At 47.1% G+C, this 27186-nt stretch overlaps 1 protein-coding gene across 3 annotated transcripts in view; it reads right to left on the bottom strand.

Moving 5' to 3' along the window:
* Nucleotides 1–27186, bottom strand: part of TPRG1 (tumor protein p63 regulated 1) — a 364459-nt gene that overhangs the window by 24401 nt on the left and 312872 nt on the right. For 2 of the 3 annotated variants that reach the window (XM_061637612.1, XM_061637613.1), the window contains exons 2-4: nucleotides 23574–23783; nucleotides 22202–22293; nucleotides 14410–14586 (exon numbers count right to left, since the gene is read on the bottom strand). In XM_061637612.1, the coding sequence (XP_061493596.1) occupies nucleotides 14410–14586; nucleotides 22202–22293; nucleotides 23574–23774 (470 nt within the window). In that variant the 5' untranslated portion in view covers nucleotides 23775–23783. Of the gene's footprint in view, nucleotides 1–14409; nucleotides 14587–22201; nucleotides 22294–23573; nucleotides 23784–24418; nucleotides 24472–27186 lie in introns of those variants that run through there. The other variant, XM_061637611.1, reaches the window with a different exon arrangement.

Raw genomic sequence — 27186 nt, 5'->3', positions numbered from 1 at the left:
AGGTAAGGGGTCTAAGATCCCCTGAGACCCTGCACAACTACACCACTGTCCTTAAGATTGTAAAAATGAAAAATGGAGAGAACCATTAAAAAAAAACTTTTATTTTAAAATTTCAGATGAAAATGGAAATAGACTGCCTTCAACTCAATCCTGACTTATGGTGACCCTGTGAATAGGGTTTTCATGGTAAGCGGCATTCAGAGGGGGTTTCCCATTGCCTCCCTCTGAGGCTAGTCCTCTCCAGCTGGCTAGGGCCTGCTCAGCTTGCCACAGCTGCACAAGCCAGCCCCTTCCTGTCCGCAACTACCAGCTGGGGGCAACTGGGCTTCTTGGGACTCTGCAGCTTGCCCACGGCTGCACAGGTGGCAGGACACGTAACCCCTGAGCCACTCCCTGTGGGGTGATCTTTAGCTGGCCCTTGACACCCAGGAGACACGAGCGGGGATTTGAACTCACAGACTCTGGACTCCCAGCCAGGCTCTCCTCCCCACTGTACGATAGAGAACCAAAATTGACAGATCTTTCCATTTCTTACTGGAACTGATGGGAACTGAAGTCCCAAACAGCTGGAAGGCACCAGATTTTTGAAGGCCGTTCCAGGCCCACTGTTCCAATGCTACTGCCAGTGGGATATTGGGCCTAATGCCGAAGTGAATGGTGCAAGAAATTTTGAGAGAGAGCCAACCCTTGCTGTCCCAGCTCCAGATCTCTCTTCTTGGACTCCCAGGCTCCTTGTTAGCTGCATCGGAACAAAGTAAAGTCCCTTACTCTGAATCAGGCCAATGGCCCATCTTGCTTAGTATGCTCTACACTGACTGGCTGTGGCTCTTGGGGTTTCAAGCAGAGAATTTTTCCCAGCCCTCCCTGGAGATGCTGTCAGGGATTGAATCTGGGACCTTTTGCATGCAAAACAGGTGCTTCACCACAGACCTACAGAACCGCTCCTCCCCCCTCATAAATTACAGCTGCCACAGATTCCTCTGTCTCAGTATTGCCTACACTGACTGGCAGCAGCTCTCAAGGCTTTCAGGCAGGAGTCTTTTTCCAGCCTTACCTGGAAATCATAGAATCATAGAATAGTAGAGTAGGAAGGGGCGTATAAGGCCATTGAGTCCAACCCCCTGCTCAATGCGGGAATCCAAATCAAAGCATTCCCGACAGGTGGCTGTCCAGCTGCCTCTTGAAGGCCTCCAGTTTCGGAGAGCTCACTACCTCTCTAGGTCATTGGTTCCATTGTCGTATGGCTCTAACAGTTAGGAAGTTTTTCCTGATGTCCAGTTGAAATCTGGCTTCCTGCAGCTTGAGCCCATTATTCCGTGTCCTGCACTCTGGGAAGACCGAGAAGAGATCCCGGCCCTCCTCTATGTGACAACCTTTCATGTACTTGAAGAGTGTGATCGTATCTCCCCTCAGTCTTCTCTTCTCCAGGCTAAACATGCCCAGTTCTTTCAGTATCTCCTCATAGGGCTTTGCTTCCAGTCCCCTGATCATCTTTGTTGCGCTCCTCTGAACCCATTCCAATTTGTCTGCATCCTTCTTAAAGTGTGGAGACCAGAACTGGACGCAGTATTCCAGATGAGGCCTAACCAGTGCTGAATAGAGGGGAACTAGTACTTCACATGATTTGGAAACTATACTTCTGTTAATGCAGCCTAATATAGCATTTGCCTTTTTTGCAGCCACATCACACTGTTGGCTCATATTCAGCTTGTGATCAATGACAATTCCAAGATCCTTCTCACATGTACTGCTGAGCCAAGTATCCCCCATCTTATTTATTTATTTTATTTATTTATTAAATTTCTATACCGCTCCATAGCCGAAGCTCTCTGGGCGGTTCACAACAAGCAAGACAGCAAAATACAATTAAAGCCATTTATAGAACAATTTAAACATACTAAAATACAAATATACTAGCATACTAAGATGCTAAAAATAAGTTGAGATGTTAAAATGTTAAAATGTTAAAATTAAAATTATTAAATTATTAAATTTATTAAAATGCCTAGGAGAAAAGGAATGTTTTAACCTGGCGTCGAAAAGATAATAATGTTGGCGCCAGGCGTACCTCCACAGGGAGATCGTTCCATAATATGGGGGCCACCACTGAGAAAGCACTTCTTCTGGTTACCATCCTCCGGGCTTCCCTCTGAGTAGGCACCCGGAGGAGGGCCTTCGATGTTGAACGAAGTGTACGGGTAGGTTCGTATCGGGAGAGACGTTCCATCAGGTATTGTGGTCCCAGGCCGGGTAAGGCTTTATAGGTTAAAACCAGCACCTTGAATTGGGCCCGGAAACATATAGGCAGCCGTTCCAAGCGGGCCAGAATCGGTGTTATATGTTCGGACCGCCTGGCCCCTGTTAACAATCTGGCCGCTGCATTTTGCACGAGCTGCAGTTTCCGAACCGTCTTCAAAGGCAGCCCCATGTAGAGCGCATTACAGTAATCTAATTTAGAGGTTACCAAAGCATGAACAACTGAAGCGAGATTGTCTCTATCCAGATAGGGACGTAGCTGGGCCACCAACCGAAGTTGGTAGGAAGTGTTCTTATAACTGTGCATTTGGTTTCTTTTTCCTAAGTGTAGAACTTTGCATTTATCCCTGTTGAATTTCATTCTGTTGTTTTCAGCCCAATGCTCCAGCCTATCAAGTTCCCTTTGAATTTTGTTTCTGTCTTCCACGGTATTAGCTATGCCCCCCAACTTTGTATCATCTGCAAATTTGATAAGCATGCTTTGTACCTCCTCATCCAAGTCGTTAATGAAAATGTTAAAGAACACTGGGCCCAGGACCGAGCCCTGTGGTACCCCACTGGTTACTTCCGCCCAGTTTGAGAAGGAACCATTGATAAGCACTCTTTGAGCACGATTCTGGATCCAACTGTGGATCCATCTGATAGTTGTTTCATCCAGCCCACATTTAGCTAGCTTGCTAATCAGAATATCATGGGGCAGTTTGTCAAAAGCTTTGCTGAAGTCGAGATATAATATGTCCACAGCATTCCCACAGTCTACAAGGGAGGTTACCTGATCAAAAAATGAGATTAGTTTGGCAGGATTTGTTCTTCATAAATCCATGTTGGCTCCTAGTAATCACTGCATTGCTTTCAAGGTGCTTACAGATTGACTGCTGTATAATCTGCTCCAGAATTTTTCGAGGGATTGACATTAGGCTGACTGGTCTGTAGTTCCCCGATTCCTCCTTCTTGCCCTTTTTGAAGATAGGGACAACATTAGCTCTGCTCCAGTCATCCGGCACTTCACCGGTCCTCCATGATTTTGCAAAGATAATAGAGAGTGGTTTTGAGAGTTCTTCAGCCAGTTCCTTCAATACTCTAGGATGCAGTTTATCGGGCCTTGGAGATTTAAACTCATTCAAAGTGATTAGGTATTCCTTGACTGTTTGTCTATCAATCTCAAGGTCCAATCCTGACCCTTCTACTTCATGTTTCCCAGGAAGATCATAGGCCCTTTTCTGGGAGAAGACTGAGCTAAAGTAGGAATTGAGGACTTCTGCCTTTTCTTTGTCATCTGTTATCATTTTGCCATCCTTATTGAGTAGCTGTGCCACCATTTCTTTTCTCTGTCTTTTACTGTGGATGTACCTGAAGAAAGCTTTTTTGTTGCTTTTAGCATCTCTCGCTAAGCTCAGCTCATTCTCAGCTTTAGCCTTCCTGACACCATCCTCGCAATTCCGTGATACCTGCCTGTACTCTTCCTTTGTGGCTGGCCTTCTTTCCACTTCCTGTATGTGTCCTTTTTTGTTTTCAGGTCATCTCTAAGCTGTATGTGAAGCCACATTGGCTTCTACTGTTTCCCCCCTTTTTTCCTTGTTGGAATTGCTTGCTTTGTGCTTTTAGAATTTCCTTTTTTAGAAACTCCCACCCATCTTGGACTCCTTTTCTCATTAGGGTGGCTTGCCATGGAACCATACTTACAATTGTTCTGAGATTATTAAAATCAGCTTTCCTGAAGTCCAGGGTGTGCGTATGGCTACTCTCAGCTTTTGCTTCTGTTAAAATCAAGAATTCAAGTATGGTTGTTCACTTTCCCCCAGAGTTCCCGTAACTGCCACTGCATCCACCAAATCATCTCTATTGGTTAGAATCCAGGATAGCTGATCCTCTGGTTGCTTCCTCCACTTTCTATAGGAGGAAGTTATCTGCAACACAAGTTAGAAATTTCTTGGAGGGGCCGTGTTTGGCAGAATTTGTCTCCCAAGAGATCAGGATAATTGAAACCCCCCATTACATCATGCCTCCTCGAAACATTGGCAATTTGCTTTTCAAAAGTTACATTGTCATCTTCTCCTTGATCTCCTTCCTCAAGCCCTGTGCAAATGGAGGGAGAGGAGAGGGACAGAATGACAACTGCAGGCTCCCCACCTGATAAAAATGACTGCGGCTTTTTCTTAGCAGGCAGAGCCAGCCAGAGCTCTGGATGTGAACTTGAGAAAAGTCCTTCTCCTCCACTGAGGGAGGGGAATGGGCCTTTAGAGAGGTGTAAAGAAAGCGAGATGGTGTCAGACATCCCCAGGGGCCCGATTTGGCATTATCTGCCTGGGCTGGGCTGGAAGGGACACACCAATCCCCTGAAGGCGCAGAAAGCACACCCTCCCTAATCAGCATGACTCATGTGCTGCCTGGAACAGGCAATGAGGGCATTTAACTAGATCATCCTCTCAGATCTGGGTTGGGGGGTGGCCTTTTTATTTTATTTTTTTAATTTTTAGCATAGGGAAAGAAACAAAAGCTCCACCACCAGCAGCCCACAAATTTGGCTTCCAGAGGCATTTTCTCTTCCAACGTGATGGCAGTGGCCCGCTTTCCTCCACACGGAGAATTGACGAGCAAGACCAAACATGCTACAAACGGTACGATCAGTCGGGAACTACAGCCCCGCCCCACTCCCCTGGCCTACAGAGCAGATCCTTCAGTCATCATCATCATCACGCTGGAAGGAACCAAAACGTCACCCAGGCTGGTCCCTTTCCCAGTGCCCCCTCCTCCATACGCATCAACCCTGTACCATAATCAAGGCCAAAATGGTCTCAAGCAAAGTACGGGAGAGAAAGAAAAGGATTTGCATTTGGCTATGGGGGAAAAACAACAACAACTCCCATTGCATCCCGTTACTTATCTGACAAACAGATTATTATGGGCTCCTACTGGGAGAAAGGGTGGGGTAGAAATCTAATAAATAAATAAATAATTGGCCTGACTAGTAGTGCCTACACTGATTGGCAGCTGCTCTCCAGCATCTCAGGCAGAGTGCCATTATCCCAGAGCTCGGAAAAGTTACTTTTTTGAACTACAAAGCGGCCATGCTGGCTTGGGCTGATGGGAATTGTAGTTCAAAAAAGTAACTTTTCCAAGCTCTGAACTATCCCCAACCTTCCTCTCTAGGGATTCTGGGACTGCAGCTGGAGCCCTAAAGCATATACTCTACCCTAGGGATATCTAGCTTAGTATTGCCTGCACTGACTGGCAGCAGCTCTCTTTCAGTCCCAGCTGGAGAAGCCAGGGATCAAACCTGGGACCTTCTGCATGCAAAGCACCTGCCGCAGAACTAAGCTGTGGTCCCTCCAGAGAGTGCCTAGCAACACAGGAATCTGCCTTACACAGACTCAGACCCTTGGCACATCTAGCTCAGTGTTGTCTACACTGACTGGCAGCAGCTTTCCTGAGTTCCAGGCAAGATTCCCCCCCACACACACACACACACCTCATTTTAAACTGAGATGGTCTTCTGCAAGCAAGGCAGGTGCTCCACCACTGAGCTGCAGCCTCTTCTTGGTACTTGGGGCCACCTAAAGTCTCAGTATGAAGAGCTATACAGTCGGAAAGCCCGCCCCTTCTCTGCCAAATCTCTTTCAATGTCGTTGCAAGAATGAGAAGGGGAAGAGGGCTCTGAGGCTGCAAGCGTGCCATCCCTTGGGGAGCGGCATCAGACAGCCTTACAGGGTTAGGGAGGCGTAAGGATAAGAATCCTGCACCCCTTCCAACCTGTGGAACGGACTCAGCCAGCAAATGCTACCCAGTCTTAGGATGTGCACTCTCTCTGGGGTGAATATTTGGAGCGGTGCAATCCTCAAGGCCAAACGAAGGAGAAAATGGTTTGACATGTTGCCTGGAAATAACCCTTGAGTGCGCACTTGATCTCCCTGGAGCCCCCCGCCCTTCAGGGACATCCATCCAAACTGCATCCGGAGGGAAGATCGCCACCTGCTGAAGAGCGGCAGGAAGCTCAGCTGTAGCCCTGTGAAGCTGCCTTGCCAAATCTCCCATCCAGAAATCAGCAAGGAGGATCCACCTTCCTTAGCACATAAGCTCACAGCCCAAGGGTGTTTGGAGTCTCCTGGAATAGCATTGCCTCATCCGTGGAATAACATGGGTGGTGCAGAGATCCAAGCACTTTTTGGCGTAAGAAACCCTCCATTTTTTCCCTTATATAAAGAAGTAGGCAATTCTCTTTGGCATAAGCCCATCTGTCATCTGCCAGCAGCAGACACTCCTTTGCGGAGGTAGTGTGGCATGCAACCTCCTCTCAACCACCACAGCATAGAAAACAGCCCAGTCCTTCGCACCCATACTTTGTTGAGACCTCTCTTCGTCCAGAGGGCCTCCCCCCCAACTGAGATATACTCTGCCATGGGGGCATCCAAAACATTGCTATTTGCACAGGGCCTGGGAAGGAGACCGAGGGCGGAGTGGGGGGGGGAAGAGCCTCAAAAATGATTCCAACTAGCTATGAAGGACTTGGCTGACCAGGAAGAAGGGATGGGCGGACCTGTCCAGTTTGGTTTCTCGCCGCTCTAGCATAGTGTGGCAAAAGGGAAGGAATAGAGAGCAGGGGGCATCTAATTCTGGCACCCAAGGAAATGTGGGCATGTTTAAGGGGGGGTTGTCTAAAGCAGGACAGGCTGAACAAGTGCAAGCAGGAACTAAATAGGAAGAGCAAAGAGTCTCTCGTGCTTTGAGGAGTTTTGAGGGGATACTCACTGAGATCTTTTGTGGGTGCCGTTGGAGGTAACGGCGGGCCCACTGGTGACCCCAGGCATAACCCATAGGACTGAGACTGTAGCTTAAGTGTGGTTTTGTGTTCCCTGCATCCTCACCATTTTCGGGGAAGCAAACACCTCCCTCCCAGTGTTTGCTTAGTGTCTCCATTATTCCACTTTCCATAGGGTGCCTTCCCCCCATTCTTAAAAGAACCAAAAAAACCATCCACCAGTCTCAGTGCTTTCCCTTCAGCTCCAGTGCTCCCAAATCATCCCCTGCTATGCTCACTCAGTCAGGGGTTCAGAATTGTCTGAACATCAACACCCACTCTAGATCAAGCAGCTGGAGGTATGAATCGCTGCATCTCTCCACCCCAAATAAAAATAAACACACGTATACAGAGGTAGTAGGAGCCTCCATGGCGCAGAGTGGTAAGCGGCGGTAACGCATCCGAAGCTCTGCTCACAGCCGGAGTTTGATTCCAATGGAAGGAGGAAGTCGAATCTCCGGTAAAAGGGGTCGTGGTCGGTAAAATGAGTACCCGGCATATGCTGGGCGGTAAAGAAAGGCTGGGGATGGAACTGGCAATCCCACCCCATATATACGATCTGCCTAGTAAACGTCGCAAGACGTCACCCTAAGAGTCGGAAACGACTGGCACTATAAGTGCAGGGACACCTTTACCTTTACAGAGGTAGTAGAATAATTGTTTTTATTCATAAGATAGCAATGGTGGTCTCTCTGCTGGGAAGGGAGGTGGGGAGGGAGGCAGAGGCCACTACTCAGATCTTTGCATGTCAAACCAAGTGCACCCCCCCCACTCAGCCAGCCAGCATAATCTCTCTCACTTAACCACCTTCCGGACCCTGCCCTGCCACCAACTAAGGGACACTCACCCAAGTAAACATTTTCCCCTGAGATGCAAACAAATTAAAATACTGCACATACAGCACAGTAGCCACAGTGGGTGGTGGAGGCCACTTTGTGTGCCAAGTGCAAACACAGTATTCACACACACATGCGCACGCGCACACACACACACATGTTGTCATCTTCCACCTCCACAGTTCTTCATCTCCATTCTGCTGCTACCTCTTTCTCCTCCTTTATCCATGTTCTTGCCCTCCAGCTCCTTTTTCCCTCCGCTCCGTTCTTCACCACCACCATCCATTTTTAAAATTATTATTATTATGATTATTAATTGAATTTCTTAGTCGCCTATCTGGCTGGCTGTCCAGCCACTCTGGGCGATGTACAAAATAGGCATATAATACCTAGACATTAAAAATCTAAAAATAATGACGATAAAATCTAGCCCACCCCAAAAGCCTGCCTGAAGAGCCAGGTCTTCACGTCCTGGCAGAGACTCATTATAGAGGGGGCATGGTAGAGACCATTTGGGAGGGAGTTCCACAGGGTGGGGGCCACAATTGAAAAAGCCCTCTCTCTAGTCCTCACCAGTCTGGCTGTTTTGACTGATGGGATGGAGAGAAGGTCTTTTGAGGCTGATCTTGTTGGGTGGCATAGCTGATGATGCTGGAGTCGCTCCTTCAGATAGACTGGGCCGAAACCGTATAGGGATTTAAAGGTCAAAACCAACACCTTGAATTGGGCCCGGCAAGCAACTGGTAGCCGGTGCAACTCTTTTAGCACTGGAGCTATGTGATCTTGCCAGCGGCTACCTTTAATCAGGTGTGCCACCGCGTTCTGTACCACTTGCAGCTTCCGGACCATTTTCAAGGTTAGCCCCACGTAGAGTGCATTACAGTAGTCTAAGCGAGAGGAGACCAGGGCATGTACCACCGATGGGAGCAGGTGATTGGGAAAGGTAAGGACGCAGCCTCCGTATCAGATGGAGTTGATACAGCGCTGCCCGGCTCACAGCCGAAACCTGAGCTTCCATGGACAGTTGGGAGTCAAGAATGACCCCCAGGCTGTGGACCTGGTCTTTCAGGGGCAGTTGTACCCCATTGAGCACCAGGTCCAAATCCCCTAACCTTCCCTTGTCTCCCACAAGCAGTACCTCGGTTTTGTCAGGGTTCATTTTCAGCTTATTCCTTCCCATCCAGCCACTCACCGATTCCAGGCACTTGGATAGGGCTTCTACAGCCAACCTCGGTGGAGATTTAAATGAGAGATAGAGCTGCGTCTCATCCGCATATTGGTGACACTGCAGCCCAAATCGCCTAATGATAGCCCCCATCGGCTTTATGTAGATGTTAAAGAGCATCGGAGAGAGGATGGAGCCCTGTGGCACCCCACAAGTGAGAGGCCAAGGATCCGAAACCTCATCCCCCAATGCCACTCTTCGGTGCCTAACAGAGAGGAAGGAACGGAACCACTGCAATACAGTGCCCCCTATGCCTAACCTCTCCAAGCGGTCCAGAAGGATACCGTGGTCAACGGTATCAAAAGCTGCTGAGAGGTCCAGGAGGACGAGGAAGGTGCACTCACCCCTATCCAACACTCTCCTCATATCATCCACCAAGGCAACCAAGGCTGTTTCAGTCCCATCTCCAGGCCTGAAGCCTGATTGAAATGGATCCAGATAATCCACTTCCTCCAAATGCACCTGCAACTGCTTCGCCACCACCCGCTCAACCGCCTTGCCCAGGAATGGCAGATTTGAGACATGGTGAAAGTTGTTCAGATCTTGGGGATCCAAGGAGGGCTTCTTTAGAATTGGTTTTATTACTGCCTCCTTGAGAGCTGATGGCATCACGCCCTCTTCCAAGGAGGCATTTCCACCGCCTTGATCCCCTCGCCCAGTCTGTTCTTGCAGCTCATTATGAGCCACGACGGGCAGGGATTGAGTAAGCAGGTGGTTGGCCTTAAGGTTATTATTATTTATTAAATGTATTAGTCACCCATCTGGCTGGCTGTCCAGCCACTCCGGGCGACGTACAAAATAAAAACATACAAATACATTAAAACATTGAAAGCACCTTGTACACTTCATCAGTAGGAAGAAGCTGGAAGCGATCCCACATCACTGGAAAACCACTGGCCGTCTCTGGCTCACTCACTGCATCCATGGCGTGCGGAATCGAACTCTTTAGACGATTGATTTTATCCGCAAAGTGCTTTGCAAACTCATCACAGGAGGTCTTAGAATTTCCCATCGGTTCCGAAGCAACTGGACCGATCAGGCTTTGGACCACTTGGAACAGCCTCCTGGGACAGCACTCTGCAGACGCAATAGAGGCTGCCCTTATTGCCACATGGTAGGCTGCTGCAGCCGCTCCAACCCGTGTCCGATCGTCATCAGAGTGAGATTTCCGCCACCGGCGTTCTAGCCGTCTCACCTCCCGCCTCAGAGTTCGCAACCATGGAGTATACCACGGTGCCATCTGAGTCCTATTCAGGGGGAGAGGGCGTTTCTGAGCCACCCGGTCTAATGCCCCAGTGATCGCCTCATTCCACTCCTCCACCAGGAATTCGACCGAGTGCCTGTCACGGAGGGTGTGTGACATTGAAAGGTCTACTCTCACCAGGTAGTGATCTGACCATGAGAAGGGGATAAAAGATGTAGCCCCCATCAGGAGGTCCCTTCCATGTGATGTAGGAATCAGGCTTTTAGTGTGGTGGCATCTACGCATTGGAACTCCCTCCCATTACATGTGCCACCTCTGTTGTCTTTTTGACCCCTGTTGAAGACCTTCCCTTTTGATGAGCCTTCTCAGTGGAGATTTTTTTATCCCACTCTGTAACTGTATTAGATTTCAAATTGTTTAAATATATGCTTTTATTGTTGATTCTTTAAATTGTTTAATCATTCTGGGATGTTTGATGGGAAGCAGTTTATAAAGGAAATAAATAAACAAACATCTTCCACAACAAAGACATCCTTCCCTAAAAATCTCCAGTTGCCCAGGTATCCAGCTGGGAAGATTTGCAAACACCTTTCAGTTTTGAGCCCATTTCCAGGCAAAACAAGGTCAGTCCAAGGTCACCTCTGAGATGAGGTAAAGTGTTTGAATAAGCTAATCTCTGCAGCATTCAGATCTTGGCAGGTGTGCCAAGCGGGCTGTTTCCTTTCCATTATGTAGACAGGATGCCCCTCTTTCCCTCTCACCTTAGCACAACACAGCCACAACAACCCCACCAACGTGGCCTCGCTCCTTGGAAACCAAGTTTGGGCATGTCCCAAGGAGAGACAATGCGAGGAGTCTGACTTTGGCATGAGGCGGGCACAGCAATTTGCGAATGGGAATGGTGACCTCAAGCCAATAGTCTTTATACCCTCCTGCCTTTCCTTTCCACCAACAGAAGGAAACCAGTGGTGACTGGCATCATGGGGGCAATTTTGCAGGGTCCTTGGCCAGGAGAAAGAGGGGTTGGAGACAAACAACATCTAGAAGGCCCCAGACTCTCCATTCCTCTGTTAAACTGCAAGGTCCTTGGGGCAAGGATTAGCCTTTTGAGTGTATGTTATTCTGCGAAGTGCATTGTCTCTAAATTGTGTTTTAATGATAGTTATTTTCATCCTTTCCCCCCATGTTTTGTAGGCTGTTTTGAGCAATTCCTTTCTGGAGAGGAAAGGTGGGGCATACATTTCTTTGCATACGAATAAATAAATAAATCCCATTGGTGGTACTGGAATAGTAAGGCCAGAACCATCTCCTCATACATGATCCTGATCCTGCCAATCTCTTTCATGTCCCACCCTCGTCAGATCAGAAGTACAATGGGCAGGAATACAGGAGCAGGGCCTTCTCCATGGTGGCCCCAAGGCATTGGAAGTCCCTGCCCAGATGCTCAGCTTGGCCCTCTCCCTCATGGTGGTTAGGATTGTTGTTATGAATGGTGGAGAGAGAGGGATGAAAATGTTCTGCCTGGATTTAGCTGGAACCGAGAGAGCTGAGAAGCGCAAGCTGCTATGGGGGTGGGAGGAATCTATTGCCTGGTGAGAATGTCTGTTTGTCTACACTCATACTCTGCTTGCCTATTGTACCATTAATGGTACAACTGTCATGACGGTTTTGTGGTTTTAGGATCTGTATCTTTTAGATTTTATCTAATTGTGCCCCACACCAGTCCCTCATAGTCCCACTTCTTTAAACTAGAAAACATTTTGACCAATATGCTAAATCCAGGTCTGGCGCTGGAGGAAGAGGAACAGGATGGGGCTGGAGAGAGGCAGGGTGAGTAGGAGGAGGACCAGCCCGTTCAGGAGGGTGCCTTGCTTGGGGGGAGGGTGTCCACCTAGCCAAACCAAGCCCCCTCCCTCCTTTTAAGGCTTGCTTCACCAACTCCCAAGAGGCCCACTGCTGCATGGAACAGGAGACAATGCCTTCTTACATCTCTAGTCACAACTGCTTTGCACAGTGGTTACCAACTAGCACTGTCCAGACAGAAGATTAAAAGCAAAGTGCAAAGGCTTGATCGTTATGTGTACTGGAAGATATCTTATCTCTCTAAAGTGGGGACTCTACCTAACAGTCTGTAGAACTCTTCCTTGAAATTGGACATCTCTCACTGGAAAGGATTGTACTGAGATGCCTACAACGAAATGTAGCTTGGCCTTTAAAAACAAAAGCAAAAAGGAAGGTGTGGGGGATGAAAAGAGCAGCAATGCAAAAATCACAAGGAGCTGGATGTTGGAAACAAATATCAGGAAGGCTCTTCCACAGTTGGAATGTAAGTTGTGTTCAAACTTGCCTGCTCAATTCACATGCAGCCATTCATAAGAACCTCAGCAATTATTTTCTTAAGGACCTTGTATTATGATGAAGATGATCTTTTTAATAGATATTTTAAAAGCAAACCTCATGATTCCTTGGATGGCATATAATTACCGCAGAGGATAAACCCAGAAAACATTGGGAGTGGAACCTGAGAGAGTTTGCCCCATTGAATAAGAAGGCTGTTGCCTTCTTTGTGTTGGAAGTGGGGCAAGAGCAACTCCTGTTTTGTTCTTTTGTTTGTGTTCCAGAATGGAGGTACAGTTCGGATCCTCCAGATGGATAGGCTTGACTACCTTTACCTGTGATGCTCTGACTGACTTCCTTCTGTCTTAGACTGATATGTCTTAGGGAGCTTATCTGCCCCTCCTCCTTCCGCCCTTTCCTCTCTTCTCCAACTGTCCGAGAGAGAGGAGACACCTTTGTCTCTGCTCTCTCTCTGCTGAGCCATGGGGGCAACTCCCACGCCTGGGCATTGCGCCTCCAACTTAGTTAGTTAGTTAGAACCAGGTATGCCTTTCTATCTACTATGTATTTCTATAAATAAAATAGCATTTCTTCTTTTACTAAGTCTTAAGTCTCAGTGATCTCAATGCAGGGTAAAAGCCTGCCACTTAGGTAAACGCACACACTGGCACATTCGCATCTCAGACCGTTGACAATCTCTGCTTAACAAATATACAAATTTACACAACAACACTTTGCTGGCTTCACTCACTTTGAGAGCAATCCTACATTGAGGAAGCCAGCATAATAACGGCACAATCCTATAGGTTAACTTAAACCAGCTGAAAGTATGCCAGATTCTAACTCTGCTCAGGAGCCCTTGGTGTGTGTGTGTGGGGGAAGACCAGCTGAACCCGCAGAACTTTCCCCTGTCTTAACTTAAGCCAGGCCTGCAGGTCACATACCAAGTGGAATGGAATGGAAGTAGGATATGGTGAAAGTCCCCATCCCATTGGCCCTGCCCCATCACACCCCTTTTTTTTTTACTTATGCCAGCTTAATTTATGCTGGTCTAGACTTGGCTAGAATGAGGGATTTATGCCACCATAGCCCTGCTGAGCTGGACTCAGCCGGCTCAGCTAGAGATCTGCCACATCCTGTATTCCCTTGGCCAGCAGGATTGCACCCTTTACCTGTCGCCTAGACTTCTCAAGGCTCAGAAAAGGGCAACCACAATGGTAGAGGGAATGGAGAAACTCCCCTGTGAGGAAAGGTTGCAGCATTTGGGGCAAGTGAGAGGGAAAAGGCAAGTAAGAGCGGGCATGTAGAGGTGACAAAGATGTAAAAAAATCATGCATGGTGCAGAGAAAGGGGGAAGGGAGAGGTTTTTCTCTCTACCATAATACTAAAATCTGAGGCCATCCAGTGAAGCTGAATGTTGGAAGATTCGGGACAGACAAAAGAAAATACTTCTTCACACAGCACAGAGTTAAACTATTGAATTCGCTCCCACAAGGTGCAGCGATGGCCACTGACTTGGAGGGCTTTACAAGCAGATTAGACAAATTCATGGAGGGTAATGCTAGCCCTGGCTACTAGCCACGATGGCTATCTTCTGCCTCCACTGATGGAGGCAGTGAATACCAGTTGCTGAGGATCACAACTGGGGAGAGTGCGGTTGAGGTTCCACTTAGCTAGTGTGCATTAAAAAAGCAGGTTGAAAACATCACAATCCATCCCCAGAAACATGCTGACTACCAGCAGATGTGTGCCTCACTTGTCCAATGACCTCTCCGGAAAGGTGAAAGAACCCAGGCAGACGCGATTGATGTAACTCAGGGGAATCCTCTGCAGCTGAAGGCACTTGAGCATGATGAAGTCATATTTGCAGATGAGGAGGGCAGAGTCTGTGATGACCGCAACACGCTCCTTCTCGTTGTTCCAGTGATCTACCCTGGAGCAGAGCAGGGAGAGGACAAACAGCACAGTTAACATCTGGCAGACCAAAGGAACGGGCTCCTGACATGGGAATCTAAGAGCACACACACTTAGAGGCCACATCCACACCAGACTATCCACACTATCATTCCACTTTAAATATTCATGGCTTCCTCAAAGGATCCTGGGAAGTGTGGTTTGTGAAGAGGGCTGAGAGTTGTTAGGAGACTCCTGTTTTCCTCAGAGAGCTACAATTCCCTGAGTGGTTTAACAATCAGTCCCTCTTCCCAAGGGACTCTGGGAATTGTAGCTCTGTGAGGGGATTAGGAGTCTCCTAAGAACTCTGAGCACCCTTCACAAACTACATTTCCTAGAAATCTTTGGGGGAAGTCATGACTGTCTAAAGTGGAATAATAGTGGAATAAAAGTACAGTGTGAATGCAGTCTATATGTGCAGAATGTCCCGTGCTGAACACCTGATATCTCTGGCTAAAGGATCTCTGGAGCAAGGCTGGAAAAAAAGCAACCCTACTACAGGTGTGGGCAACCTTTGGCCCTCCAGATGTTGCTGAACTACAACTCCCATCAGCCCTAGCAAGCATGGCCAATGGCCAGGGATGATGAGAGCTGTAGTTCAGCAACACAAACATAAGAACATAAGAACATAAGAAGAGCCTGCTGGATCAGGCCAGTGGCCCATCTAGTCCAGCATCCTGTTCTCACAGTGGCCAACCAGGTGCCTGGGGGAAGCCCGCAAGCAGGACCCGAGTGCAAGAACACTCTCCCCTCCTGAGGCTTCCGGCAACTGGTTTTCAGAAGCATGCTGCCTCTGACTAGGGTGGCAGAGCACAGCCATCATGGCTAGTAGCCATTGATAGCCCTGTCCTCCATGAATTTGTCTAATCTTCTTTTAAAGCCATCCAAGCTGGTGGCCATTACTGCATCTTGTGGGAGCAAATTCCATAGTTTAACTATGCGCTGAGTAAAGAAGTACTTCCTTTTGTCTGTCCTGAATCTTCCAACATTCAGCTTCTTTGAATGTCCACGAGTTCTAGTATTATGAGAGAGGGAGAAGAACTTTTCTCTATCCACTTTCTCAAGGCCATGCATAATTTTATACACTTCTATCATGTCTCCTCTGACCCGCCTTTTCTCTAAACTAAAAAGCCCCAAATGCTGCAACCTTTCCTCGTAAGGTTTCCCCACAAAGGTTTCCCCACACCTGTGCTACTAAATCAGAGTGGCCTGTACTGAGGTAGATGGACTAATGGTCTCATTCAGTATAAGGCAGTGCCACCTCTAGTTTTAGTTTTGCCTAATATACACATTTTGTAAGCATATGAAATATGCACATTTTTGCAAACAAAATACAATGCATTTTTCTTTGTTATTTCCATTAATATATGCATTTATATTTTCCCCTAATAGACACTTTTGTACACATTCTTTGTTTGGAGAACCACATTGCGAAATTTGGAGAAGCGTGAATTTCAACGGATAAATGCTTTTAGGTCCAGGTATTGGTTTGTGAAGTGCAACTTAGGTTTGACCAAATAAAAATGTGAACCAAACTGAATTTCTTTCCCATGCCAGCTCAGAAAAGGCTGCCTTTGAGGCTTTGTGAAAACCAACCCTTCCTACAAAATCTTTTAAAGTTGATATACTTGAAAAGATTCTTCATTTGGCATAATTAGCATTTTCAGCAACATCTATTCAATTTTGCTAGTGTTTAAAACTTGAACTTACAAGATCTGAACAGGGTGGTTCATAGGGTCGTCATAAGTTGTAATTGACTTGAAGGCACATAACAACAGTGTTTAAAAATATTTGTGTGTAAGAGAGAGGCTGTAAATACTTTTATTGCCTTTCCCATAATAACTTATCCTTTACATACATCAGGCTTCGCCCTCCAGATTCTTTGGACTACAACTCCCATCAGCCCCAGTAGCATGACTATCCAAAGCGGGGTGGGAGGACCAGGTTGGGGAAGTATTTGCAAAACTCCTCATCTCAACTTCTATGAGAGAATTCACTTTGCACCCACCAGGGGGCAGTGCATCAAACAGAAAATAAATCCTGGTCAAATAATTCACCAGGCATAGATTCTATCTACAGCACCTTTCATATCGCATTAGATGTGACTGAGACTTGCATGGTTTATAATTAAATGGTCTCCAGAGAAACCACATCTGCTAAGGTGTTCTTTCTCACCATTGTTGTATTTTGCTTCCTGTACAAAGGCAACTGATAAATTTAAATTAAAACAGCAGCACCAGCAGCAGCAGTGAGGAGTTTTGCAGGAAGCTCAAGAAAATTTTAAAGTTGGGAGGGTTTTTTGTTATTTATATACAGCACCATCTGTATACATAATTCTTTCCAGAGCTTTTTTTTCCCCTGGGGGTACTCAACGGTACAGAGTTCCGGCACTTTTTTTTTTTAAGCGCAATGTCACATATCCATCTCCTTAGAGGCGGACTTGAATTTGGATTTAATATGCTTTAATTGAACATGCTTTAATTTGGACTCCTGCATTGAGCAGGGGGTTGGACTCGATGGCCTCGTAGACCCCTTCCAACTGTACCATTCTAGGATTCTATGACTACTCAGTAAGCATGCCCAGGACTGTACTGTTAATACATATAGGGTAGACACAGAAAGGAAGCCGCTCTCTCTGCCTGGGCTATAGAACAAGGCTGGTGGGTGACGCAGAATTGAGCAGCACCGGGAGCATCTTGAGCAGGAAGTGCCCCTTAGTGCTGGGTGCGGTGCTGTAGGCAGAGATGACAGTGGGCCTTCCAACCGTGCACCCAGCAGCAGTGATTTCCAAGGAATGAAATTGCAACTCCCTGGCACATTCCTTCCAGAGTAGTTTCCATTGACAGCAGTTGTCTCCTCACCCCTTGCCTTCTCAGGTGATGAGTAGCTGAAGAAGAAGCGTAAGGAACAGCAGCAGTGCCAATACCACCATGAGGGTGGTGCCCCCCATAGGGTGCCCCCTGCTGCCCTTCGCCTCACTGCTTTCTCCTCCTCAGGAGGTCTCAGTGCAGGCTCTACAAGTCTCAGAGACCCAGACAGTGTAGGGCTTTGCCAGAACGGTAAAGAAGCCAGGCCATGGGTGGATGTGGAGAAAGTAGTGTAGGGTGCAAGTCTGGGGTGGCAATAAGAAGGGGAAAGAGGGTGATGGCAAGTAGAAGAGAGGGTTGTCCGGTTGGTGGGAGGGGATGGTGCCGACAGCTGATGCCCCATGGAATTAGGGCGGTTCTGTGGTTTGAGTGCAGCAGCAAGCAAGAAATAACGGTTGAGTTCTTGCAAAAGTCAGGGGCTGCAGATGGGAGTGATTCAGGTGCAGAGGGGCTGGAGCAAGAGCAAGAGATTCTGGAGTGAATGCATGGCATCTAACTTTCAGGGTTTGGGGGAGGTCGTGTGTCAGGCTCTTTAGGTATATGGAAATGGTAGTGCATGAGAACGTGAAAGGATCACTTCTGGGTCAGACAGAATGCTGTACCCAGCGGTGGCCGAGAGTTGCCTTTTGGAAGGCAGCAGGGAGCATGAAGGCAAACCCTCTCCCCTGTCTCTTTGCTCTCCAGCAGTTGGTATGCAGTGGTATACTGGCACAATTCAAAGAGGTTTCATTTCATTCTTAGGGCTCATAGCCATGGATGGTGTGTCCTCCATCGCTTTGCCTAATCCCCCGTTAAAGTCATCTAAGCCAGTGACCATCAGTGCATTTTCTTCTGCCTGTACTGGGAACTCCTGGCAATCACTTTCATCAGATGACTCTGAGAACTAGTATCCTAAAAGAGGCATTAAAAACTTTTCTCTATCCACTGTTTCCACATTATACATCATTTTTATTAACTTTGGTCATCCCCACCCTGCTGTTTTAAGAGGTGCCAAACTCTTAAGTTTTTTTTTTAAAAGGAAAGTTTCACCTATCCTTTGATCATTTTAGCAGCACTTTTCGATATCTTTTCCAGCTGTACAATATCCTTTTTGATACTGTGTGGCCAGAACTTTATGCAGTTACAACACAGATTTGTGAAAAGGCTTGGAGATAATGGCTCTTATTTTCAGGCCCTTTCCTAGTAATCCCTAGCATGGGATTTTTGCTGCCGCTCTCCTTTGAAAGGATACATTCATTGTTCATTTTACCATGACACCAAGACTGATCAGCTCTCCTGCAAGTTCCAAACAGATCAGAATCCCACTCTCCAGTCACTCAGAACAGGGCTTTCAGTGTGGCTGCTCCAGTTTTATGGACCAACAGTCCTCTTGAGGCATGACAGATGCCTACTATCTGCACTTTCCGGAAACAACTGAAGACACCTTTGTTGCAACAGGCTTTCCCAGCTGGGTGAATGGATCTCCGTCATGGGTGTCAATTTTGCTTTGTTTTAAATATATCTGCTCTCTTTTGTGTTTTAATTTTTTTTTTGTACATCACCTTGAGATTATTGTAGAAGGTGAATGGTAAATTAATAATAATTTATTTATTTATTTATTACATTTGTATACCGCCCCATAGCCAAAGCTCTCTGGGCAGTTTACAACAATTAAAAACATTAAAAACAAATATACAAATTTAAAAACACATTTTTAAAAAGCAATTTAAAACACATGCCAAAATGCCTTGGAGAAGAGGAAAGTCTTGACCTGGCACCGAAAAGATAACAGTGTTTGTGCCAGGCGCACCTCGTCAGGGAGATCATTCCATAATCTGGGGGCCACCACTGAGAAGGCCCTCTACCTTGTTGCCATCCTCCCAGCTTCCCTTGGAGTAGGCACCCGGAGGAGGGCCTTGGATGTTGAGCGTAATGTACGGGTGTGTTCGTGTCGGGAGAGGTGGTCCATCAGATATTGTGGTCCTAATAAATAATGGCACTAGCGCAAGGATTCGTGCTAGCACAATGGGACTTTCTTCCCTCTCCTCCCTCTGTGTCTGTTCTGGGCTTTCCCCCAACCATTCAGAGCAGATTTGGGGGTGGTGCAGGACATGCATGGGGGGAGAAGAGGGGAACTCCATTGCGCTGGCACTGGGGCTTATGTAGTCAGAGACAAAGCATTCCTGAGTCAGATCATTGGTCCACCTAGCATGGCGTCTAACTTGCTACACTGACTGACAGAGGATTTCAAGGGTTTCAGGCAAGGGGCATTATCAGCTCAACCTGGAAGAGGCTAGGGATTTATACATGCAAGCAGATCCTCTACCACTGAGCTACAGCCCTTCCCCAAAATCCTGGCTGCCTGACACACCCTACCTGTTGAAGGTCAGCCTGGGAATAGCCCGGTTGGTTAGCAACACTCTAGATACTGGAAATGAAAATGAGCAAGTTCCTCTACAGAGGAAACGTTTAATAATGGCTGCCCATTTGCTACCAAGCCAAGTTCAAGGTTCTAGTTTTAGTGTACAAATTACTGTACAGCTTGGGACCAGGATACCTGAATGACTATCTTATCCCTTATACGCCCAGTCGATCACTGCGCTCTGCAGGTGAGGGCCTCCTGCAGATGCCATCTTATCAGGAAGTCTGTTCCGCACAACATAGGAAACAGAGTGTTAGTGTTGTGGCACCAACCCTGTGGAATTCACATCTCTGTTATCTTTTCCGTACCTATTGAAGACCTTCCTGTTTCAACAAGCCTTTTAAGTAGAGACTTTAATCCCAGTCTGCATATGTGTTGGAACTATTTTTTTGTTTTTGTTTTTAAAAAGATGTTTTTATTGGCTTATCACTTGTGTGTTTGCTGCCTCGGGCTCTTTTGGTAGGAAAGTCAGGATGTAAATTCAATAAATATTGAATATTCTGGTTCAATGGGATCGGTTTCAGCCTCTTCCTTCTGAGGAAGTGGACAAGGTGCTCTCTTCTGTGAACCCAACCACCTGTCTACTGGATCCTTGCCCATCATGGCTCATTATGAGCTGTAAAGAGAGACGGAACGAAAGGATCAAGGCAGTGGTAAATGCATCCTTGGAAGAGGGTGCTTTGCCATCAGCCCTCAAGGAGGCAGTAATAAAGCCTATTCTGAAAAAGCCCTCCTTGGATCCACAAGAACTAAATAATTTCCGTCCAGTCTCCAATTTACCATTCTTGGGCAAGGTGATTGAGCGAGTGGTGGCCAAACAGTTACAGACACACTTGGATGAAGCAGATTATTTAGATCCATTCCAATCGGGCTTCAGGACTGGACATGGAACTGAAACAGCCTTGGTCACCCTGGTGGATGATATGAGGAGGGCATTGGATAGAGGAGAATATACCTTCCTCGTCCTCCTGGATCTCTCAGCGGCTTTTGATACCGTTGACCACGGTATCCTTTTAGATCGCCTGGAGGGATTAGGAATAGGGGGCACTGTTTTACGGTGGCTCCGTTCCTATCTTTCAGACAGGCATCAACGGGTGGCATTGGGGGATGAGGTTTCAGACCCTTGGCCTCTCAACTGTGGAGTGCCACAGGGTTCTATCCTCTCCCCCATGCTATTCAACATCTATGTAAAGCCGCTGGGGGCTATCATCAGGAGTTTTGGGCTGCAGTGTCACCAATATGCGGATGACACTCAGCTCTATCTCTCGTTCAAGTCCTCACCAGATTTGGCTGTGGATACCGTGTCCAAGTGCCTGGAGGCTGTAAGTGGATGGATGGGACGGAATAGGCTGAAGCTGAACCCTGATAAGACTGAGGTGTTACTCGTGGGACATAAGAGAAGGCTGGGAGATATAAACCTGGTGTTTAATGGGGTAAGATTGCCCCTGAAGGACCAGGTCCGCAGCCTCGGGGTCATTCTTGACTCACAGCTGTCTATGGAGGCTCAACTATCAGCAGTGAGCCGGGCAGCTTGGTATCAACTCCATCTGATACGGAGGCTGCAACCCTACCTTCCTGTCCATCTTCTCCCACGAGTGATACATGCCCTGGTCTCCCCTCGCTTAGACTACTGTTATGCGCTCTACGTGAGGCTGCCCTTGAAAACGGTCTGGAAACTACAGCTGGTGCAGAATGCGGCAGCACGTTTGATAAAGAACAGCCATTGCCGTGATCATATCACTCCAGTATTAATAGATCTTCACTGGTTACCAGTTGTTTACTGGGCCCAATTCAAAGTGCTGGTATTAACCTTTAAAGCCCTATACGATTTCGGCCCAGTTTATCTGAAGGAGTGCCTCCAGCATCACCAATTATGCCGCCTGACAAGATCAGCCACACAAGACCTTCTCTCGGTCCCACCAGTTAAAACAGCTAGGCTGGTGCGGACCAGAGAGAGGGCATTTTCTATTGTGGCCCCCACCCTCTGAAACTCCCTTCCTTTAGACCTCCGCCATGCCCCCTCCTTGATGGCTTTCCGCCGATCCTTGAAGACCTGGCTGTTCAGGCAGGCCTATGGGGTTTCTGGGGTGGGTTAGTTTTTAGTGCTGCTGATTACATGTAAGAGTGGGTAGCTTAATTATTGAATGTTGTTGTTATGGTTTTATATTGTATTTTACCCTGTTATTGTACGTCGCCTAGAGTGGCCGTTAATTCGGCCAGATAGGCGACTCAAAAATAAAATTTTATTATTATTATTATAAATAGATAAACAAATAAATAAATAAATAAATATAAATTTAAATAATAAAGTCATCACAGGGGCTTACTCAGCCAGAAGCCAGAAGCTGTGGGCAGTCTCTCCCATATTTGACATCACATGGGCCTTCAGGTCATCCATGGCTTGATCAAATGCGCCGGGCTAAAAATGAAAACAAACCAAGGGAGCCGCTCTGAGGGAGGCAGCTGCAGAGGAAAACAATGCGACAGCAAGGCGCTGATATTGCCTGGTCTCTCCGCCTGCCCACTTCCCTGCCCCTTGTCAAGACCGTTGTGGGTAAGCCTAAAGCAGCAGCCCTGGGCAAGGACTCCAGACCTGGCAGGCTGCATCCATCTCTGAGGGAAGGCCCCTCTCCTGACTTCAGTTTGAAGAAGGCCAAGTGGACTCTGGTGCAGGGTAGCCCATGGCTCCTGTCTGCAATTCTCACCGCTCCAGGTTGGCATTAGAAGAATCATAGAACCATAGAATAGTAGAGTTGGAAGGGGCCTCTAAGGCCATCAAGTCCAACCCCCTGCTCAATGCAGGAGTCCAAATCAAAGCATTCCCAACAGATGGCTGTCCAGCTGCCTCTTGAAGGCCTCCAGTGTCGGAGAGCCCACTACCTCTCTAGGTAATTGGTTCCATTGTCGTATGGCTCTGACAGTTAGGAAGTTTTTCCTGATGTCCAGTCAAAATCTGGCTTCCTGCAACTGGAGCCCATTATTCCATGTCCTGCACTCTGGGATGATCGAGAAGAGATCCCAGCCCTCCTCTGTGTGACAACCTTTCATGTACTTGATTAGGTCAGGAGCAGCCAAGATGGTGCCCTCCCAATGTCATTGGACTACAAATCTCATCAGCCCCAGCCAGCATGGCCAACGATGAAGGCTAATGGGACTTGGAGCCCAACACCTTCTGGAGGCCACTACATTGGGTGCTGTACAAAGTGTGGATATGATGCAGTCCATTCTCAGCAGGGCAGAGGGCTCCCCCCAAGGTGTGTGTGTGTGGTGGGGAGTGTCCTCACCTCCCAATCCTTCCTTCTAGGAACATAGGAGGATGCCTTGTACTGAGTCAGTCCACTGGCGCATCTTCCCCAGTATTCCCTATACTGACTGGCAGCAGCTCTCCAAGGTTTCAAACAAGGAGTCTCTCCCAGCATTACCAAGTCTGACTCACCACAAGGCAGATTCCTACGTTCCACGCTGGAACTGATCCCCCACCCCTGCCTTCACTGCATAGCGAAGATCCCAAGAATGCACTCCAGCTTTGAAAAATTAAAACACAGAAGATCATGAGAAGATTGTTAAATGCCCCCCCAAGAAAGACCATGCAAGATGTCCCACCTCTGTAACAGAGGGGTCTTTCTGGTCTCTGCCTTCTTTTGCATGCTCCCACCCCCACCCCAAAACAAAATGGTGATTGCATTTGGGTTGACTCACCCTTGTGGCAAAATACTTCCTTGAATCGTAGGGGTCAGCGTAAGGTCGTGGGTAGAGCATGGTCTTGGAAGCAGAGGGTGGAGCAGTTGTAGAGTTTGGTCCTGAGGCACTTCCAGCATCAGAATTCTCTTTGTTTGACTCTTCCAGCTCCTTCCGCATTTCGACAGTCTGGAACTCCTGGTAGTTTCCACTACCTGACATTTTGACAGCCTTGAAGCCAAGCAAAGGCATCCCAAAGGGTTAATGCAGTGGCCTCTCCTGGACCTCGCCTTGAGCACCTTTTCATCTATTTCTCTAGTAGAGGCAAAGGGACGTTTAAAGCCATAAGGGGAAGGAGAGAAGGAAACTCCCCTCACCTCTGCCTGCCAGCGATGGTCAAGTCTGTCCAGTTTTGGAGTTATACTTTCTGTATTATTGGCAGAACCCATACATAATTTCTCAATTAGAAGTATTGACTTTTTAAAAAACCACAGTCTAAAATTTGGAATGTTCATTTTCAGGTGTGCGCTTTTTAACTGTGAAATGTAGTATTCAGGGATGCTTACATCTTTTGGAAACATTATGAATTAACTTCTCACTCCTCTCTCTGCATTCCATAAAATCATACAACAGTAGAGTTGGAAGGGGTCTACAAGGCCATCAAGTCCAACCCCCTATTCAATGCAGGAATCCAAGTTAAAGCATATTTTCTAGGGGGTTCCTTCAACCCTCCAGAGCAGAAGTTTTTGGGGAGGAGGAGAGGAAGAGGAAGTTCCACTGCATGAGTGGAAGTCTTTGCACAAATGGGATGGCATCACTGGATACAAACAACCCTACATTTTTCTTATATGCTCATAAGGTCTGACCTGGTGATGAATGACCAGGAACGAGACCTTGGGGGTCATAGTGGATACCTCGATGAAGATGTTGACTCAGAGTGCAGCAGCTGTGAAAGAGGCAAATTCCATGCTAGGGATCATTAGGAATAGTACTGAGAATGAAACTGCCAATATCATAATGCCACTGTTGAAATATATGGTGTGACCACACTTAGAATACTGTGTTCACTTCTGTTAATCTCACCTCAGAGGATATTGCAGATCATTCAGAAAAGGGCAACCAAAAGGATCAAGGGGATGGAGAAACTCCCCTATGAGCAAAGGTTACAACAGTTGGGGCTTTTTGGTGTACGGAAAAGATGAGTAAGAGGCAACATGACAGAGGTGCATAAAGGTATGCATGATGCGGAGAAAATGGGTAGAGAGAGGGTTTCCCCCCTCTTTCTCATATAACACTAAAACTCGAATGAAGCTGAATGTTGGAAGATTCAGGAGGACGCACAAAGGCATCAGATGCTCAAAAACGTGGCATATTTTATCAAAATTTTATAAGCTGACTTGTAAGGGCAGAGGGCCCTGAAACAAAGGTTAGAAATAAATATAAGTTTTAAATAACACACCTAACTAGAGGCTTATGTTTTACTATGACTATAGCAACTTTTAGAATTACATCTTCTCTGGCACTCCCTATCAAAGAGGGTTCTCTGCATGCAAACCATCCTAGCAAAGGGTGACCCAGTGGTGCACTCAAAGTCCAGAGTAAGGATGGAAAGATCTGGCAGTTTTGCTTCTCTCGGTTTCTCAGTTTTCCAGTGTTAAATTCAGTCCTCTACATTTCTGCAGCAGAATTCTGCGATTTTTTTTTTTAAATCCTCATGAAAATGCTCCACCATTTTAGTGCAAATTTCTCCAAATAAACCCTTTTTTGTGGGTAATCTTGACAAAGGTACAAGCCATTTCTCATCATATCATATTTTTTGCATGTTATTTTCACGCATGTATTCATTTTTATGCACACCCTAATATATGCGTTTTTGTAAATATTGTTTAGTTGGCGAACTGCATCCCAACATTTGAATAAATGCAAATTTCGAAGGATGGCTGTGATTCAGTTCTCATATTGCTTCGGAAAGTGCAAATTTGATAAATTCTGCTTGAAATGCAAACTGCATCGAAATTCTCTCCCATCCCTAGTCCAGAGTGAACCCTTCATCCCAGCAGGACCCCTTTTGTGCTCAACTTCCACTACTTTTTAAAAACAAGGTATTTTTAAGAGACAATAGCATAATTAATTTGTGGAAAGGCCCCAACTTACTAAGAAAAAGGGATAATCAGATGGACATGTTCACTTAATCTTCCACCTCCTGATGCAATTGGTCAGAGAGAGAGAGAGTTGTATATAAAGGCTTCTCCCTGCTCATTTGTTTCAAGATCAGTTGCAAAGTTTCACCTCCACCCAAATGTAGCCACTTGTGCCTCGCCAACAAACAAGAAATGGATTACCAAAAAAAAAAGAAGACAAAAGAGAAGACTGATTTGCATATCCTAATTGAAGTGTATAGAGGCAAGTTTAGAAATATTATTATTATTTCAAGATAAATGCAGTGCATCTCACTCCCCATAGTGGAGAAGGCAGAGTTTAGAAGATTATTTTTGAAAAGGAATAAATTACAATTACTGTTACATGGCCCCAAAAAGGAATAAAATACCATTGCAATTACACAGAGGTAGTAGAATAATTCTTTTTATCCATAAGATAGCAGTGGTGGTCTCTCTGCTGGTAAGGGAGGCAGAGGCCACTGCTCAGATCTTTGCACATCAAACCAAGTGCAACTCCCCCCCACACACACACTCTCAGCCAACAAGCATAATCTCTCTCACTCAACCACCTCCCGGACCCTGCCCTGCCACCAACTAAAGGACACTCACCCAAGCAAACATTTTCCCCTGAGATGCAAAAAAGTTAAAAAAAACTGCAAATGCAGCAAAGTACCCATGGAGGGCGGCAGAGGCTACGTTGGACACCGAGTGCAAACACAGTATTCATACACACACACACACACACACGCACACACACACAAGGCCAGCGCTAGGCATGCTGAGGTCATTGGGCACCAGCCTGCCTGGGGCCCAGCACCTGCACGCATGCAGCTAGGCATGACTGGGCCCTTGGGCACCACTCTGCCCTAGCTGCGCGGCTTCTGCTTGTTCTGCCTCTCTCTCTCCTGCTGTGCATGCTGTGTGCACAGGGCTGCCATCAACCGAGATGACAATGGAGGCTTCTCTAAGGGACTGATACCCCCGCTGCCATCTTGGTTGATGGCACACATGCGCAGTATGCTACGTGCACGCATGTACACATTCCTGCCAAGTTGGCGGTAGGCACATCAGCCCCTTAAAGAACCCTCAGCCGCCACCTTGGTTGATGGTAGCCCTGTGCATGCAGCGCGCGCTGCAGCAGAAGACAGGACAGAAAGGTAGGTGAACAAATGGGCAGGTGGCCTGGAAGCTCCCTCCCTGTGATCTGTGGCAGGGACCCCGCTGCGGACCGCAGAAGGGGAGCACTATTCCCCAACCCTAATGAGGGGCCCTTCAGGGCCCCTGTGAGCTGTGGGGCCATCAGCTGGGCCCAACCTGGCTGCCCTTTGCTGCCGGCCTTGCACACACACACACACACACACACAGAGTCATCTTTCACCTGCACATTTCTTTATCTCTGGATGGTGTAAAAGCCGGAACGGAATGGAACAGGCCAGAACGGGCCCTTTATAAAAGAAATTGATGCCAAAAACACT

The sequence above is a fragment of the Rhineura floridana genome, chromosome 7 (assembly GCF_030035675.1).
Source record: "Rhineura floridana isolate rRhiFlo1 chromosome 7, rRhiFlo1.hap2, whole genome shotgun sequence".
NCBI lineage: Eukaryota > Metazoa > Chordata > Lepidosauria > Squamata > Rhineuridae > Rhineura > Rhineura floridana.
This window is presented reverse-complemented; position numbering and strand designations above follow the sequence as displayed.